Raw genomic sequence first — 17,420 nt, 5'->3', positions numbered from 1 at the left:
TGATTACAGAATCCCAGATCTAACAGTGTGTGGGAGAGTCTGAATGGGCTCCTGATTACAGAATCCCAGATCTAACAGTGTGTGTGGGAGAGTCTGAATGGGCTCCTGATTACAGAATCCCAGATCTAACAGTGTGTGTGTCGGAGTCTGAATGGGCTCCTGATTACAGAATCCCAGATCTAACAGTGTGTGTGGGAGAGTCTGAATGGGCTCCTGATTACAGAATCCCAGATCTAACAGTGTGTGTGGGAGAGTCTGAATGGGCTCCTGATTACAGAATCCCAGATCGAACAGTGTGTGTGGGAGAGTCTGAATGTGCTCCTGATTACAGAATCCCAGATCTAACAGTGTGTGTGGGAGAGTCTGAATGGGCTCCTGATTACAGAATCCCAGATCTAACAGTGTGTGTGTGGGAGAGTCTGAATGGGCTCCTGATTACAGAATCCCAGATCTAACAGTGTGTGTGTGGGAGAGTCTGAATGGGCTCCTGATTACAGAATCCCAGATCTAACAGTGTGTGTGTGGGAGAGTCTGAATGGGCTCCTGATTACAGAATCCCAGATCTAACAGTGTGTGTGGGAGAGTCTGAATGGGCTCCTGATTACAGAATCCCAGATCTAACAGTGTGTGTGGGAGAGTCTGAATGGGCTCCTGATTACAGAATCCCAGATCTAACAGTGTGTGTGGGAGAGTCTGAATGGGCTCCTGATTACAGAATCCCAGATCTAACAGTGTGTGTGGGAGTCTGAATGGGCTCCTGATTACAGAATCCCAGATCTAACAGTGTGTGTGGGAGAGTCTGAATGGGCTCCTGATTACAGAATCCCAGATCGAACAGTGTGTGTGGGAGAGTCTGAATGGGCTCCTGATTACAGAATCCCAGATCTAACAGTGTGTGTGTCGGAGTCTGAATGGGCTCCTGATTACAGAATCCCAGATCTAACAGTGTGTGTGGGAGAGTCTGAATGGGCTCCTGATTACAGAATCCCAGATCTAACAGTGTGTGTGGGAGAGTCTGAATGGGCTCCTGATTACAGAATCCCAGATCTAACAGTGTGTGTGTGGGAGAGTCTGAATGGGCTCCTGATTACAGAATCCCAGATCTAACAGTGTGTGTGTGGGAGAGTCTGAATGGGCTCCTGATTACAGAATCCCAGATCTAACAGTGTGTGTGTGGGAGAGTCTGAATGGGCTCCTGATTACAGAATCCCAGATCTAACAGTGTGTGTGTGGGAGAGTCTGAATGGGCTCCTGATAACAGAATCCCAGATCGAACAGTGTGTGGGGGAGAGTCTGAATGGGCTCGTGATTACAGAATCCCAGATCTAACAGTGTGTGTGTGGAGAGTCTGAATGGGCTCCTGATTACAGAATCCCAGATCTAACAGTGTGTGTGTGGAGAGTCTGAATGGGCTCCTGATTACAGAATCCCAGATCTAACAGTGTGTGTGTGGGAGAGTCTGAATGGGCTCCTGATAACAGAATCCCAGATCTAACAGTGTGTGTGGGAGAGTCTGAATGGGCTCCTGATTACAGAATCCCAGATCTAACAGTGTGTGTGGGAGAGTCTGAATGGGCTCCTGATTACAGAATCCCAGATCTAACAGTGTGTGTGTGGAGAGTCTGAATGGGCTCCTGATTACAGAATCCCAGATCTAACAGTGTGTGTGTGAGAGTCTGAATGGGCTCCTGATTACAGAATCCCAGATCTAACAGTGTGTGTGGGAGAGTCTGAATGGGCTCCTGATTACAGAATCCCAGATCTAACAGTGTGTGTGGGAGTCTGAATGGGCTCCTGATTACAGAATCCCAGATCTAACAGTGTGTGTGGGGGAGTCTGAATGGGCTCCTGATTACAGAATCCCAGATCTAACAGTGTGTGTGGGAGAGTCTGAATGGGCTCCTGATTACAGAATCCCAGATCTAACAGTGTGTGTGTGGGAGAGTCTGAATGGGCTCCTGATTACAGAATCCCAGATCTAACAGTGTGTGTGTGGGAGAGTCTGAATGGGCTCCTGATTACAGAATCCCAGATCTAACAGTGTGTGTGTGGGAGTCTGAATGGGCTCCTGATTACAGAATCCCAGATCTAACAGTGTGTGTGGGAGAGTCTGAATGGGCTCCTGATTACAGAATCCCAGATCTAACAGTGTGTGTGGGAGAGTCTGAATGGGCTCCTGATTACAGAATCCCAGATCTAACAGTGTGTGTGTGGGAGAGTCTGAATGGGCTCCTGATTACAGAATCCCAGATCTAACAGTGTGTGTGTGGGAGAGTCTGAATGGGCTCCTGATTACAGAATCCCAGATCTAACAGTGTGTGTGTGTGGAGAGTCTGAATGGGCTCCTGATTACAGAATCCCAGATCTAACAGTGTGTGTGTGGGGAGAGTCTGAATGGGCTCCTGATTACAGAATCCCAGATCTAACAGTGTGTGGGAGAGTCTGAATGGGCTCCTGATTACAGAATCCCAGATCTAACAGTGTGTGTGTGTGGAGAGTCTGAATGGGCTCCTGATTACAGAATCCCAGATCTAACAGTGTGTGTGGGAGTCTGAATGGGCTCCTGATTACAGAATCCCAGATCTAACAGTGTGTGGGAGAGTCTGAATGGGCTCCTGATTACAGAATCCCAGATCTAACAGTGTGTGTGGAGAGTCTGAATGGGCTCCTGATTACAGAATCCCAGATCTAACAGTGTGTGTGGGAGTCTGAATGGGCTCCTGATTACAGAATCCCAGATCTAACAGTGTGTGGGAGAGTCTGAATGGGCTCCTGATTACAGAATCCCAGATCTAACAGTGTGTGGGAGAGTCTGAATGGGCTCCTGATAACAGAATCCCAGATCTAACAGTGTGTGTGTGGGAGAGTCTGAATGGGCTCCTGATTACAGAATCCCAGATCTAACAGTGTGTGTGGGAGTCTGAATGGGCTCCTGATTACAGAATCCCAGATCTAACAGTGTGTGTGGGAGAGTCTGAATGGGCTCCTGATTACAGAATCCCAGATCTAACAGTGTGTGTGGGAGAGTCTGAATGGGCTCCTGATTACAGAATCCCAGATCGAACAGTGTGTGTGGGAGAGTCTGAATGGGCTCCTGATTACAGAATCCCAGATCTAACAGTGTGTGTGGGAGAGTCTGAATGGGCTCCTGATTACAGAATCCCAGATCTAACAGTGTGTGTGGGAGAGTCTGAATGGGCTCCTGATTACAGAATCCCAGATCTAACAGTGTGTGTGGGAGAGTCTGAATGGGCTCCTGATTACAGAATCCCAGATCTAACAGTGTGTGTGGGAGAGTCTGAATGGGCTCCTGATAACAGAATCCCAGATCTAACAGTGTGTGTGTGGGAGAGTCTGAATGGGCTCCTGATTACAGAATCCCAGATCTAACAGTGTGTGTGGGAGAGTCTGAATGGGCTCCTGATTACAGAATCCCAGATCTAACAGTGTGTGTGGGAGAGTCTGAATGGGCTCCTGATTACAGAATCCCAGATCTAACAGTGTGTGTGTGGGAGAGTCTGAATGGGCTCCTGATTACAGAATCCCAGATCTAACAGTGTGTGTGGGAGAGTCTGAATGGGCTCCTGATTACAGAATCCCAGATCTAACAGTGTGTGTGGGAGAGTCTGAATGGGCTCCTGATTACAGAATCCCAGATCTAACAGTGTGTGTGGGAGAGTCTGAATGGGCTCCTGATTACAGAATCCCAGATCTAACAGTGTGTGTGGGAGAGTCTGAATGGGCTCCTGATTACAGAATCCCAGATCTAACAGTGTGTGTGTGGGAGAGTCTGAATGGGCTCCTGATTACAGAATCCCAGATCTAACAGTGTGTGTGTGGGAGTCTGAATGGGCTCCTGATTACAGAATCCCAGATCTAACAGTGTGTGTGGGAGAGTCTGAATGGGCTCCTGATTACAGAATCCCAGATCTAACAGTGTGTGTGTGGGAGAGTCTGAATGGGCTCCTGATTACAGAATCCCAGATCTAACAGTGTGTGTGGGGGAGTCTGAATGGGCTCCTGCAGAGTAACTCTTGCACTAATCGCTCTCTTTTCCAGGTCGGAGAAATGAGAGCAGCCTCCGCCCTAATGTTGTTTCTCGTGGCCCTCTCCTGCGTCCAGCCCTCTGTTCAGCCGTCGAGCCCGGAGCTGGGCGTGCTGAACGTGGCCATCCTGTTCAGCGGCCCCTCCTACCAGCCCGAGTCAGCCCGGTTCGGCCCCGACACCTACGAGGACTTCCCGCTTGACGTCAACCCCCTGGCCGTCTTCCTCAACGACACCAACCCCCGCAGCCTGATCCTCCGCCTGTGCCGGGCTCTGTCGGGGCTCCCAGTCCACGGTGTCGTCTTCGAGGACGACACCCGCTCCCGCTCCGTCGCCCACATCCTGGACTTTGTCTCGGCGCAGACCGCAGTGCCCATCGTGGGCATCAACGGGGGAGCTGCCCTGGTCCTTACCCCCAAGGTCAGTGTGTGTCTCGCTGTGTGTGTGTGACTGTGTGTGTGTGACTGTGTGTGTGTGACTGTGTGTGTGTGACTGTGTGTGTGTGACTGTGTGTGTGACTGTGTGTGTGTCACAGTGTGTGTGCGACTGTGTGTGTGTGACTGTGTGTGTGTCACAGTGTGTGTGTCACTGTGTGTGTGTGACTGTGTGTGTGTCACTGTGTGTGTGTGACTGTGTGTGTGCGACTGTGTGTGTGTGACTGTGTGTGTGTGACTGTGTGTGTGTGACTGTGTGTGTGACTGTGTGTGTGTCACAGTGTGTGTGCGACTGTGTGTGTGTGACTGTGTGTGTGTCACAGTGTGTGTGTGACTGTGTGTGTGTGACTGTGTGTGTGACTGTGTGTGTGTCACAGTGTGTGTGCGACTGTGTGTGTGTGACTGTGTGTGTGTCACAGTGTGTGTGCGACTGTGTGTGTGTGACTGTGTGTGTGACTGTGTGTGTGCGACTGTGTGTGTGTGACTGTGTGTGTGTCACAGTGTGTGTGCGACTGTGTGTGTGTGACTGTGTGTGTGTCACAGTGTGTGTGTCACTGTGTGTGTGTGACTGTGTGTGTGTCACTGTGTGTGTGTGACTGTGTGTGTGCGACTGTGTGTGTGTGACTGTGTGTGTGTGACTGTGTGTGTGTCACAGTGTGTGTGTGACTGTGTGTGTGTGACTGTGTGTGTGTCACTGTGTGTGTGTGACTATGTGTGTGTGACTGTGTGTGTGTGACTGTGTGTGTGTCACAGTGTGTGTGTGACTGTGTGTGTGTCACAGTGTGTGTGTGACTGTGTGTGTGTGACTGTGTGTGTGTGACTGTGTGTGTGTCACAGTGTGTGTGTGACTGTGTGTGTGTGACTGTGTGTGTGTCACTGTGTGTGTGTGACTGTGTGTGTGTCACAGTGTGTGTGTGACTGTGTGTGTGTGACTGTGTGTGTGTGACTGTGTGTGTGTCACAGTGTGTGTGTGACTGTGTGTGTGAGACTGTGTGTGTGTGACTGTGTGTGTGTGACTGTGTGTGTGTCACTGTGTGTGTGTGACTGTGTGTGTGTGACTGTGTGTGTGCGACTGTGTGTGTGTGTCACTGTGTGTGTGTGACTGTGTGTGTGTGACTGTGTGTGTGTCACTGTGTGTGTGTGTGACTGTGTGTGTGTCACTGTGTGTGTGTCACAGTGTGTGTGTGACTGTGTGTGTGTGACTGTGTGTGTGTGACTGTGTGTGTGTCACTGTGTGTGTGTGACTGTGTGTGTGCGACTGTGTGTGTGTCACTGTGTGTGTGTCACTGTGTGTGTGTGACTGTGTGTGTGTGACTGTGTGTGTGCGACTGTGTGTGTGTGACTGTGTGTGTGTCACTGTGTGTGTGTGACTGTGTGTGTGTGACTGTGTGTGTGTCACTGTGTGTGTGTGTGACTGTGTGTGTGTCACTGTGTGTGTGTCACAGTGTGTGTGTGACTGTGTGTGTGTGACTGTGTGTGTGTGACTGTGTGTGTGTCACTGTGTGTGTGTGACTGTGTGTGTGCGACTGTGTGTGTGTCACTGTGTGTGTGTCACTGTGTGTGTGTGACTGTGTGTGTGTGACTGTGTGTGTGTGACTGTGTGTGTGTCACTGTGTGTGTGTGTGACTGTGTGTGTGTCACTGTGTGTGTGTCACAGTGTGTGTGTGACTGTGTGTGTGTGACTGTGTGTGTGACTGTGTGTGTGACTGTGTGTGTGTCACTGTGTGTGTGTGACTGTGTGTGTGTGACTGTGTGTGTGTGCCTGTGTGTGTGTGACTGTGTGTGTGTGACTGTGTGTGTGTGTGACTGTGTGTGTATCGCCGTGTGTGTGTGACTGTGTGTGTGTGACTGTGTGTGTGTGACTGTGTGTGTGTGACTGTGTATGTGTCACTGTGTGTGTGTGACTGTGTGTGTGTGACTGTGTGTGTGCGACTGTGTGTGTGTGACTGTGTGTGTGTCACAGTGTGTGTGTGACTGTGTGTGTGTCACAGTGTGTGTGTGACTGTGTGTGTGTGACTGTGTGTGTGTGACTTTGTGTGTGTGACTGTGTGTGTGTGACTGTGTGTGTGTGACTGTGTGTGTGTCACAGTGTGTGTGTGACTGTGTGTGTGTCACAGTGTGTGTGTGACTGTGTGTGTGTGACTGTGTGTGTGTGACTGTGTGTGTGTCACAGTGTGTGTGTGACTTTGTGTGTGTGACTGTGCGTGTGTGACTGTGTGTGTGCGACTTTGTGTGTGTGACTGTGTGTGTGTGACTGTGTGTGTGTCACAGTGTGTGTGTGACTTTGTGTGTGTGACTGTGTGTGTGTCACAGTGTGTGTGTGACTGTGTGTGTGTGACTGTGTGTGTGTCACAGTGTGTGTGTGACTGTGTGTGTGTGACTGTGTGTGTGTCACAGTGTGTGTGTGACTGTGTGTGTGTGACTGTGTGTGTGTCACAGTGTGTGTGTGACTGTGTGTGTGTGACTGTGTGTGTGTGACTGTGTGTGTGTCACAGTGTGTGTGTGACTGTGTGTGTGTGACTGTGTGTGTGTCACAGTGTGTGTGTGACTGTGTGTGTGTGACTGTGTGTGTGTCACAGTGTGTGTGTGAGTGACTGTGTGTGTGTGACTGTGTGTGTGTGACTGTGTGTGTGTCACAGTGTGTGTGTGACTGTGTGTGTGTGACTGTGTGTGTGTGACTGTGTGTGTGTGACTGTGTGTGTGTGACTGTGTGTGTGTGACTGTGTGTGTGTGACTGTGTGTGTGTGACTGTGTGTGTGTGACTGTGTGTGTGTGACTGTGTGTGTGACTGTGTGTGTGTCACTGTGTGTGTGTGACTGTGTGTGCGTCACTGTGTGTGTGACTGTGTGTGTGTCACAGTGTGTGTGTGAGTGACTGTGTGTGTGTGACTGTGTGTGTGTGACTGTGTGTGTGTCACAGTGTGTGTGTGACTGTGTGTGTGTGACTGTGTGTGTGTCACTGTGTGTGTGTGACTGTGTGTGTGTGACTGTGTGTGTGTGACTGTGTGTGTGTCACAGTGTGCGACTGTGTGTGTGTGACTGTGTGTGTGTGACTGTGTGTGTGTCACTGTGTGTGTGTGACTGTGTGTGTGTGACTGTGTGTGTGTGACTGTGTGTGTGTCACAGTGTGTGTGTGACTGTGTGTGTGTGACTGTGTGTGTGTGACTGTGTGTGTGTCACTGTGTGTGTGTGACTGTGTGTGTGTGACTGTGTGTGTGTGACTGTGTGTGTGTGACTGTGTGTGACTGTGTGTGTGTGACTGTGTGTGTGCGACTGTGTGTGTGTGACTGTGTGTGTGACTGTGTATGTGTCACAGTGTGTGTGTGACTTTGTGTGTGTGACTGTGTGTGTGCGACTGTGTGTGTGTGACTGTGTGTGTGTCACAGTGTGTGTGTGACTTTGTGTGTGTGACTGTGTGTGTGACTGTGTGTGTGTGACTGTGTGTGTGTGACTGTGTGTGTGTCACTGTGTGTGTGTGACTGTGTGTGTGTGACTGTGTGTGTGTCACAGTGTGTGTGTGACTTTGTGTGTGTGACTGTGTGTGTGTGACTGTGTGTGTGACTGTGTGTGTGTCACAGTGTGTGTGTGACTTTGTGTGTGTGACTGTGTGTGTGTCACTGTGTGTGTGTGACTGTGTGTGTGTGCCTGTGTGTGTGTGACTGTGTGTGTGTGACTGTGTGTGTGTGTGACTGTGTGTGTATCGCCGTGTGTGTGTGACTGTGTGTGTGTGACTGTGTGTGTGTGACTGTGTATGTGTCACTGTGTGTGTGTGACTGTGTGTGTGTGACTGTGTGTGTGCGACTGTGTGTGTGTGACTGTGTGTGTGTCACAGTGTGTGTGTGACTGTGTGTGTGTCACAGTGTGTGTGTGACTGTGTGTGTGTGACTGTGTGTGTGTGACTTTGTGTGTGTGACTGTGTGTGTGTGACTGTGTGTGTGTCACAGTGTGTGTGTGACTGTGTGTGTGTGACTGTGTGTGTGTCACAGTGTGTGTGTGACTGTGTGTGTGTGATTGTGTGTGTGTCACAGTGTGTGTGTGACTGTGTGTGTGTGACTGTGTGTGTGTCACAGTGTGTGTGTGACTGTGTGTGTGTGATTGTGTGTGTGTGACTGTGTGTGTGTCACAGTGTGTGTGTGACTGTGTGTGTGTGACTGTGTGTGTGTGACTGTGTGTGTGTCACAGTGTGTGTGTGACTTTGTGTGTGTGACTGTGCGTGTGTGACTGTGTGTGTGTGACTGTGTGTGTGTGACTGTGTGTGTGTGACTGTGTGTGTGCGACTTTGTGTGTGTGACTGTGTGTGTGTGACTGTGTGTGTGTCACAGTGTGTGTGTGACTTTGTGTGTGTGACTGTGTGTGTGTCACAGTGTGTGTGTGACTGTGTGTGTGTGACTGTGTGTGTGTCACAGTGTGTGTGTGACTGTGTGTGTGTGACTGTGTGTGTGTCACAGTGTGTGTGTGACTGTGTGTGTGTGACTGTGTGTGTGTCACAGTGTGTGTGTGACTGTGTGTGTGTGACTGTGTGTGTGTGACTGTGTGTGTGTCACAGTGTGTGTGTGACTGTGTGTGTGTGACTGTGTGTGTGTCACAGTGTGTGTGTGACTGTGTGTGTGTGACTGTGTGTGTGTCACAGTGTGTGTGTGACTGTGTGTGTGTGACTGTGTGTGTGTGACTGTGTGTGTGACTGTGTGTGTGTCACTGTGTGTGTGTGACTGTGTGTGTGTCACTGTGTGTGTGTGACTGTGTGTGTGCGACTTTGTGTGTGTGACTGTGTGTGTGTGACTGTGTGTGTGTCACAGTGTGTGTGTGACTTTGTGTGTGTGACTGTGTGTGTGTCACAGTGTGTGTGTGACTGTGTGTGTGTGACTGTGTGTGTGTCACAGTGTGTGTGTGACTGTGTGTGTGTGACTGTGTGTGTGTCACAGTGTGTGTGTGACTGTGTGTGTGTGACTGTGTGTGTGTCACAGTGTGTGTGTGACTGTGTGTGTGTGACTGTGTGTGTGTGACTGTGTGTGTGTCACAGTGTGTGTGTGACTGTGTGTGTGTGACTGTGTGTGTGTCACAGTGTGTGTGTGACTTTGTGTGTGTGACTGTGTGTGTGTCACAGTGTGTGTGTGACTGTGTGTGTGTGACTGTGTGTGTGTCACAGTGTGTGTGTGACTGTGTGTGTGTGACTGTGTGTGTGTGACTGTGTGTGTGCGACTTTGTGTGTGTGACTGTGTGTGTGTGACTGTGTGTGTGTCACAGTGTGTGTGTGACTTTGTGTGTGTGACTGTGTGTGTGTCACAGTGTGTGTGTGACTGTGTGTGTGTGACTGTGTGTGTGTCACAGTGTGTGTGTGACTGTGTGTGTGTGACTGTGTGTGTGTGACTGTGTGTGTGTCACAGTGTGTGTGTGACTGTGTGTGTGTCACAGTGTGTGTGTGACTGTGTGTGTGTGACTGTGTGTGTGTCACAGTGTGTGTGTGACTGTGTGTGTGTCACAGTGTGTGTGTGACTGTGTGTGTGTGACTGTGTGTGTGTGACTGTGTGTGTGTCACAGTGTGTGTGTGACTGTGTGTGTGTGACTGTGTGTGTGTCACAGTGTGTGTGTGACTGTGTGTGTGTGACTGTGTGTGTGTCACAGTGTGTGTGTGACTGTGTGTGTGTGACTGTGTGTGTGTGACTGTGTGTGTGTCACTGTGTGTGTGTGACTGTGTGTGTGTCACTGTGTGTGTGTGACTGTGTGTGTGTCACAGTGTGTGTGTGAGTGACTGTGTGTGTGTGACTGTGTGTGTGTGACTGTGTGTGTGTGACTGTGTGTGTGTGACTGTGTGTGTGTCACAGTGTGTGTGTGACTGTGTGTGTGTGACTGTGTGTGTGAGTGACTGTGTGTGTGTGACTGTGTGTGTGTGACTGTGTGTGTGTCACAGTGTGTGTGTGACTGTGTGTGTGTGACTGTGTGTGTGTCACTGTGTGTGTGTGACTGTGTGTGTGTGACTGTGTGTGTGTGACTGTGTGTGTGTCACAGTGTGTGACTGTGTGTGTGTGACTGTGTGTGTGTGACTGTGTGTGTGTCACTGTGTGTGTGTGACTGTGTGTGTGTGACTGTGTGTGTGTGACTGTGTGTGTGTCACAGTGTGTGTGTGACTGTGTGTGTGTGACTGTGTGTGTGACTGTGTGTGTGTCACTGTGTGTGTGTGACTGTGTGTGTGTGACTGTGTGTGTGTGACTGTGTGTGTGTGACTGTGTGTGACTGTGTGTGTGTGACTGTGTGTGTGCGACTGTGTGTGTGTGACTGTGTGTGTGACTGTGTATGTGTCACAGTGTGTGTGTGACTTTGTGTGTGTGACTGTGTGTGTGCGACTGTGTGTGTGTGACTGTGTGTGTGTCACAGTGTGTGTGTGACTTTGTGTGTGTGACTGTGTGTGTGACTGTGTGTGTGTGACTGTGTGTGTGTGACTGTGTGTGTGTGACTGTGTGTGTGTGACTGTGTGTGTGTCACAGTGTGTGTGTGACTGTGTGTGTGTGACTGTGTGTGTGTGACTGTGTGTGTGTCACTGTGTGTGTGTGACTGTGTGTGTGTGACTGTGTGTGTGTGACTGTGTGTGTGTGACTGTGTGTGACTGTGTGTGTGTGACTGTGTGTGTGCGACTGTGTGTGTGTGACTGTGTGTGTGACTGTGTATGTGTCACAGTGTGTGTGTGACTTTGTGTGTGTGACTGTGTGTGTGCGACTGTGTGTGTGTGACTGTGTGTGTGTCACAGTGTGTGTGTGACTTTGTGTGTGTGACTGTGTGTGTGACTGTGTGTGTGTGACTGTGTGTGTGTGACTGTGTGTGTGTCACTGTGTGTGTGTGACTGTGTGTGTGTGACTGTGTGTGTGTCACTGTGTGTGTGTGACTGTGTGTGTGTGACTGTGTGTGTGTCACAGTGTGTGTGTGACTTTGTGTGTGTGACTGTGTGTGTGTGACTGTGTGTGTGACTGTGTGTGTGTCACAGTGTGTGTGTGACTTTGTGTGTGTGACTGTGTGTGTGTCACTGTGTGTGTGTGACTGTGTGTGTATCGCCGTGTGTGTGCGACTGTGTGTGTGACTGTGTGTGTGTGACTGTGTGTGTGTGACTGTGTGTGTGTGACTGTGTGTGTATCGCCGTGTGTGTGCGACTGTGTGTGTGCGACTGTGTGTGTGTGACTATGTGTGTGTGACTGTGTGTGTGTCACTGTGTGTGTATCGCCGTGTGTGTGTTACTGTGTGTGTGTGACTGTGTGTGTGTGACTGTGTGTGTGTGACTGTGTGTGTGTCACAGTGTGTGTGTGACTGTGTGTGTGTGACTGTGTGTGTGTCACTGTGTGTGTATCGCCGTGTGTGTGTGACCGTGTGTGTGTTACTGTGTGTGTGTGACTGTGTGTGTGTGACTGTGTGTGTCACAGTGTGTGTGTGTGAGCCAGTGTCTACGTGACTGTGTGTGACTGTGTGTGTGACTGTTTCTACGTGACTCTGTGTGTGTGAGTGTGTGTGTGAGACAGTGTGTAACCGTGTGTGTGACTGCATCTATCTGACTGTCGATGTGACCGTGTGTGTGTGTGACTGTGACTGTGTAACTGTGTGTGTGTGTGACTGTGTGTGTGACTGTGTGCAACTGTGAGTGTGTGACAGTTTGTGCGTGACTGTGTGTGTCACTGTGTGTGTGTCACAGTGCCTGTCACTGTGTGTGTTTCACATTGTGTGTGTCACAGTGTGTGTGGGGGAGGGTCTCTCTCTCTCTCTCTCTCCCACTCTCTCTCTCTCTGAACCTCTCTCTCTCTCTTCCCCTCTCTGTCTTTCTATCTCTCTCTCGCTATCTGTCTCTCCATCAGCCCATTTCTCTCTCTCTATCTCTCTCTCCCCCTCTCTCCCTCTCCCTCTCTCTCCCCCGTCTCTCTCTCTCTCTCTCTCTCCATCCCACTCTCTCCCTCTCTATCTCTCTCTCTCTCCCCTGTCTCTCACCCTCTCACCCTCTCTCTCTCTGCCCCCGTCTCCCTCTCTCTCTCTCTCTGTGAACCGACCATCAAAGTTTGCAATCAAAGGGTTGAGAAATCAGTTCTGCTCTGACGATGAAGCCATTAATCAGTCTGATTGGTCCGGGGAGCTCAGTGAGAGGAGCATATTCACAGTCTGATGTCAGCCCGAGAGCTGAGACTCGTAATCACCGCAAAACCAATCTATTGTTTGATCACCCATCAATTCCAGGTTAATGCAGTGAGGGTTAGATACAGAGTAAAGCTCCCTCCACACGGTCCCATCAAACACTCCCAGGTCAGGTACAGGGTTAGATACAGAGTAAAGCTCCCTCTACACTGTCCCATCAAACACTCCCAGGGCAGGTACAGGGTTAGATACAGAGTAAAGCTCCCTCTACACTGTCCCATCAAACACTCCCAGGGCAGGTACAGGGTTAGATACAGAGTAAAGCTCCCTCTACACTGTCCCATCAAACACTCCCAGGGCAGGTACAGGGTTAGATACAGAGTAAAGCTCCCTCTACACTGTTCCATCAAACACTCCCAGGGGCAGGTACAGGGTTAGATACAGAGTAAAGCTCCCTCTACACTGTCCCATCAAACACTCCCAGGGCAGGTACAGGGTTAGATACAGAGTAAAGCTCCCTCCACACTGTCCCATCAAACACTCCCAGGGCAGGTACAGGGTGAGATACAGAGTAAAGCTCCCTCTACACTGTCCCATCAAACACTCCCAGGGCAGGTACAGGGTGAGATACAGAGTAAAGCTCCCTCTACACTGTTCCATCAAACACTCCCAGGGGCAGGTACAGGGTTAGATACAGAGTAAAGCTCCCTCTACACTGTCCCATCAAACACTCCCAGGGCAGGTACAGGGTTAGATACAGAGTAAAGCTCCCTCCACACTGTCCCATCAAACAATCCCAGGGCAGGTACAGGGTTAGATACAGAGTAAAGCTCCCTCTACACTGTCCCATCAAACACACCCTTGGCAGGTACAGGGTTAGATACAGAGGAAAGCTCCCTCGACACTGTCCCATCAAACACTCCCAGGGCAGGTACAGGGTTAGATAAAGAGTAAAGCTCCCTCTACACTGTCCCATCAAACACTCCCAGGGCAGGTACAGGGTTAGATACAGAGTAAAGCTCCCTCTACACTGTCCCATCAAACACTCCCAGGGCAGGTACAGGGTCAGATGCAGAGTAAAGCTCCCTCTACACTGTCCCATCAAACACTCCCAGGGCAGGTACAGGGTTAGATACAGAGTAAAGCTCCCTCGACACTGTCCCATCAAACACTCCCAGGGCAGGTACAGGGTTAGATACAGAGCAAAGCTCCCTTTAGACTGTCCCATCAAACACTCCCAGGGCAGGTACAGGGTGAGATACAGAGTAAAGCTCCCTCTACACTGTCCCATCAAACAATCCCAGGGCAGGTACAGGGTTAGATACAGAGTAAAGCTCCCGCTACACTGTTCCATCAAACACTCCCAGGGCAGGTACAGGGTTAGATACAGAGTAAAGCTCCCTCTACACTGTTCCATCAAACACTCCCAGGGGCAGGTACAGGGTTAGATACAGAGTAAAGCTCCCTCCATACTGTCCCATCAAACACTCCCAGGGCAGGTACAGGGGAGATACAGAGTAAAGCTCCCTCTACACTGTCCCATCAAACACTCCCAGGGTCAGGTACAGGGTTAGATACAGAGTAAAGATCCCTCTACACTGTCCCATCAAACACTCCCAGGGCAGGTACAGGGTTAGATACAGAGTAAAGCTCCCTCTACACTGTCCCATCAAACACTCCCAGGGCAGTTACAGGGTTAGATACAGCATAAAGCTCCCTCCACACTGTCCCATCAAACACTCCCAGGGCAGGTACAGGGTTAGAAACAGAGTAAAGCTCCCTCTACACTGTCCCATCAAACACTCCCAGGGCAGGTACAGGGTTAGATACAGAGTAAAGCTCCCTCTACACTGTCCCATCAAACACTCCCAGGGCAGTTACAGGGTTAGATACAGCATAAAGCTCCCTCTACACTGTCCCATCAAACACTCCCAGGGCAGGTACAGGGTTAGATACAGAGTAAAGCTCCCTCCACACTGTCCCATCAAACACTCCCAGGGCAGGTACAGGGTTAGATACAGAGTAAAGCTCCCTCTACACTGTCCCATCAAACACTCCCAGGGCAGGTACAGGGTTAGATACAGAGTAAAGCTCCCTCTACACTGTCCCATCAAACACTCCCAGGGCAGGTACAGGGTTTGATACAGAGTAAAGCTCCCTCTACACTGTCCCATCAAACACTCCCAGGGACAGGTACAGGGTTAGATACAGAGTAAAGCTCCCTCGACACTGTCCCATCAAACACTCCCAGGGCAGGTACAGGGTTAGATACAGAGTAAAGCTCCCTCTACACTCTCCCATCAAACACTCCCAGGGCAGGTACAGGGTTAGATACAGAGTAAAGCTCCCTCTACACTGTCCCATCAAACACTCCCAGGGCAGTTACAGGGTTAGATAGAGAGTAAAGCTCCCTCTACACTGTCCCATCAAACACTCCCAGGGCAGGTACAGGGTTAGATACAGAGTAAAGCTCCCTCTACACTGTCCCATCAAACACTCCCAGGGCAGGTACAGGGTTAGATACAGAGTAAAGCTCCCTCTACACTCTCCCATCAAACACTCCCAGGGCAGGTACAGGGTTAGATACAGAGTAAAGCTCCCTCTACACTGTCCCATCAAACACACCCAGGGCAGGTACAGGGTTAGATACAGAGTAAAGCTCCCTCTACATTGTCCCATCAAACACTCCCAGGGCAGGTACAGGGTTAGATACAGAGTAAAGCTCCCTCTACGCTGTCCCATCAAACACTCCCAGGGCTGGTACAGGGTTAGATACAGAGTAAAGCTCCCTCTACACTGTCCCATCAAACACTCCCAGGGGCAGGTACAGGGTTAGATACAGAGTAAAGCTCCCTCTACACTGTCCCATCAAACACTCCCAGGGCAGGTACAGGGTTAGATACAGAGTAAAGCTCCCTCTACACTCTCCCATCAAACACTCCCAGGGCAGGTACAGGGTTAGATACAGAGTAAAGCTCCCTCTACACTGTCCCATCAAACACTCCCAGGGCAGGTACAGGGTTAGATACAGAGTAAAGCTCCCTCTACACTGTCCCATCAAACACTCCCAGGGCAGGTACAGGGTTAGATACAGAGTAAAGCTCCCTCTACACCGTCCCATCAAACACTCACAGGGCAGGTACAGGGTTAGATACAGAGTAAAGCTCCCTCTACACTGTCCCATCAAACACACTCAGGGCAGGTACAGGGTTAGATACAGAGTAAAGCTCCCTCTACACTGTCCCATCAAACACTCCCAGGGCAGGTACAGGGTTAGATACAGAGTAAAGCTCCCTCCACACTGTCCCATCAAACACTCCCAGGGCAGTTACAGGGTTAGATACAGAGTAAAGCTCCCTCCACACTGTCCCATCAAACACTCCCAGGGCAGGTACAGGGTTAGATACAGAGTAAAGCTCCCTCTACACTGTCCCATCAAACACTCCCAGGGCAGGTACACGGTTAGATACAGAGTGAAGCTCCCGCTACACTGTCCCGTCAAACACTCCCAGGGCAGGTACAGGGTTAGATACCGAGTAAAGCTCCCTCCACACTGTCCCATCAAACACTCCCAGGGCAGGTACAGGGTTAGATACAGAGAAAAGCTCCCTCTACACTGTCCCATCAAACACTCCCAGGGCAGGTACATGGTTAGATACAGAGTAAAGCTCCCTCTACACTGTCCCATCAAACACTCCCAGGGTCAGGTACAGGGTTAGATACAGAGTAAAGCTCCCTCTACACTGTCCCATCAAACACTCCCAGGGCAGGTACAGGGTTAGATACAGAGTAAAGCTCCCTCCACACTGTCCCGTCAAACACTCCCAGGGCAGGTACAGGGTTAGATACAGAGTAAAGCTCCCTCCACACTGTCCCATCAAACACTCCCAGGGCAGGTACAGGGTTAGATACAGAGTAAAGCTCCCTCTACACTGTCCCATCAAACACTCCCAGGGCAGGTACAGGGTTAGATACAGAGTAAAGCTCCCTCTACACTGTCCCATCAAACACTCCCAGGGCAGGTACAGGGTTAGATACAGAGTGAAGCTCCCTCTACACTGTCCCATCAAACACTCCCATGGCAGGTACAGGGTTAGATGCAGAGTAAAGCTCCCTCTACCCTGTCCCATCAAACACTCCCAGGGCAGGTACAGGGTTAGATACAGAGTAAAGCTCCCTCCACACTGTCCCATCGAACACTCCCAGGGCAGGTACAGGGTTAGATACAGAGTAAAGCTCCCTCTACACTGTCCCATCAAACACTCCCAGGGCAGGTATAGGGTTAGATACAGAGTAAAGCTCCCTCTACACTGTCCCATCAAACACTCCCAGGGCAGGTACAGGGTTAGATACAGAGTGAAGCTCCCTCTACACTGTCCCATCAAACACTCCCAGGGCAGGTACAGGGTAAGATACAGAATAAAGCTCCCTCTACACTGTCCCATCAAACACTCACAGGGCAGGTACAGGGTTAGATACAGAGTAAAGCTCCCTCTACAGTGTCCCATCAAACACTCCCAGGGCAGGTACAGGGTTAGATACAGAGTAAAGCTCCCTCTACACTTTCCCATCAAACACTCCCAGGGCAGGTACAGTGTTAGATACAGAGTAAAGCTCCCTCTACACTGTCCCATCAAACACTCCCAGGGCAGGTACAGGGTTAGATACAGAGTAAAGCTCCCTCTACACTGTCCCATCAAACACTCCCAGGGCAGGTGCAGGGTTAGATACAGAGTAAAGCTCCCTCTACCCTGTCCCATCAAACACTCCCAGGGCAGGTACAGGGTTAGATACAGAGTAAAGCTCCCTCTACACTGTCCCATCAAACACTCCCAGGGCA

At 50.3% G+C, this 17,420-nt stretch overlaps 1 protein-coding gene across 1 annotated transcript in view; it reads left to right on the top strand.

Moving 5' to 3' along the window:
- The first annotated feature begins 4,068 nt into the window (after positions 1-4,068).
- The window catches only part of LOC137317654 (glutamate receptor ionotropic, NMDA 2D-like), a 113,324-nt gene continuing 99,972 nt past the window's right edge, over positions 4,069-17,420 (top strand). Inside the window, exon 1 of the mRNA XM_067980824.1 lies at positions 4,069-4,464. Within this exon, the coding sequence (XP_067836925.1) occupies positions 4,069-4,464 (396 nt within the window). The remainder of the gene's footprint in view (positions 4,465-17,420) is intronic.

Source organism: Heptranchias perlo, unplaced genomic scaffold (genome assembly GCF_035084215.1).
Source record: "Heptranchias perlo isolate sHepPer1 unplaced genomic scaffold, sHepPer1.hap1 HAP1_SCAFFOLD_623, whole genome shotgun sequence".
NCBI lineage: Eukaryota > Metazoa > Chordata > Chondrichthyes > Hexanchiformes > Hexanchidae > Heptranchias > Heptranchias perlo.
The sequence above is the reverse complement of the archived record's forward strand: the minus strand, read 5'-3'. Positions and strand labels throughout refer to the sequence as shown.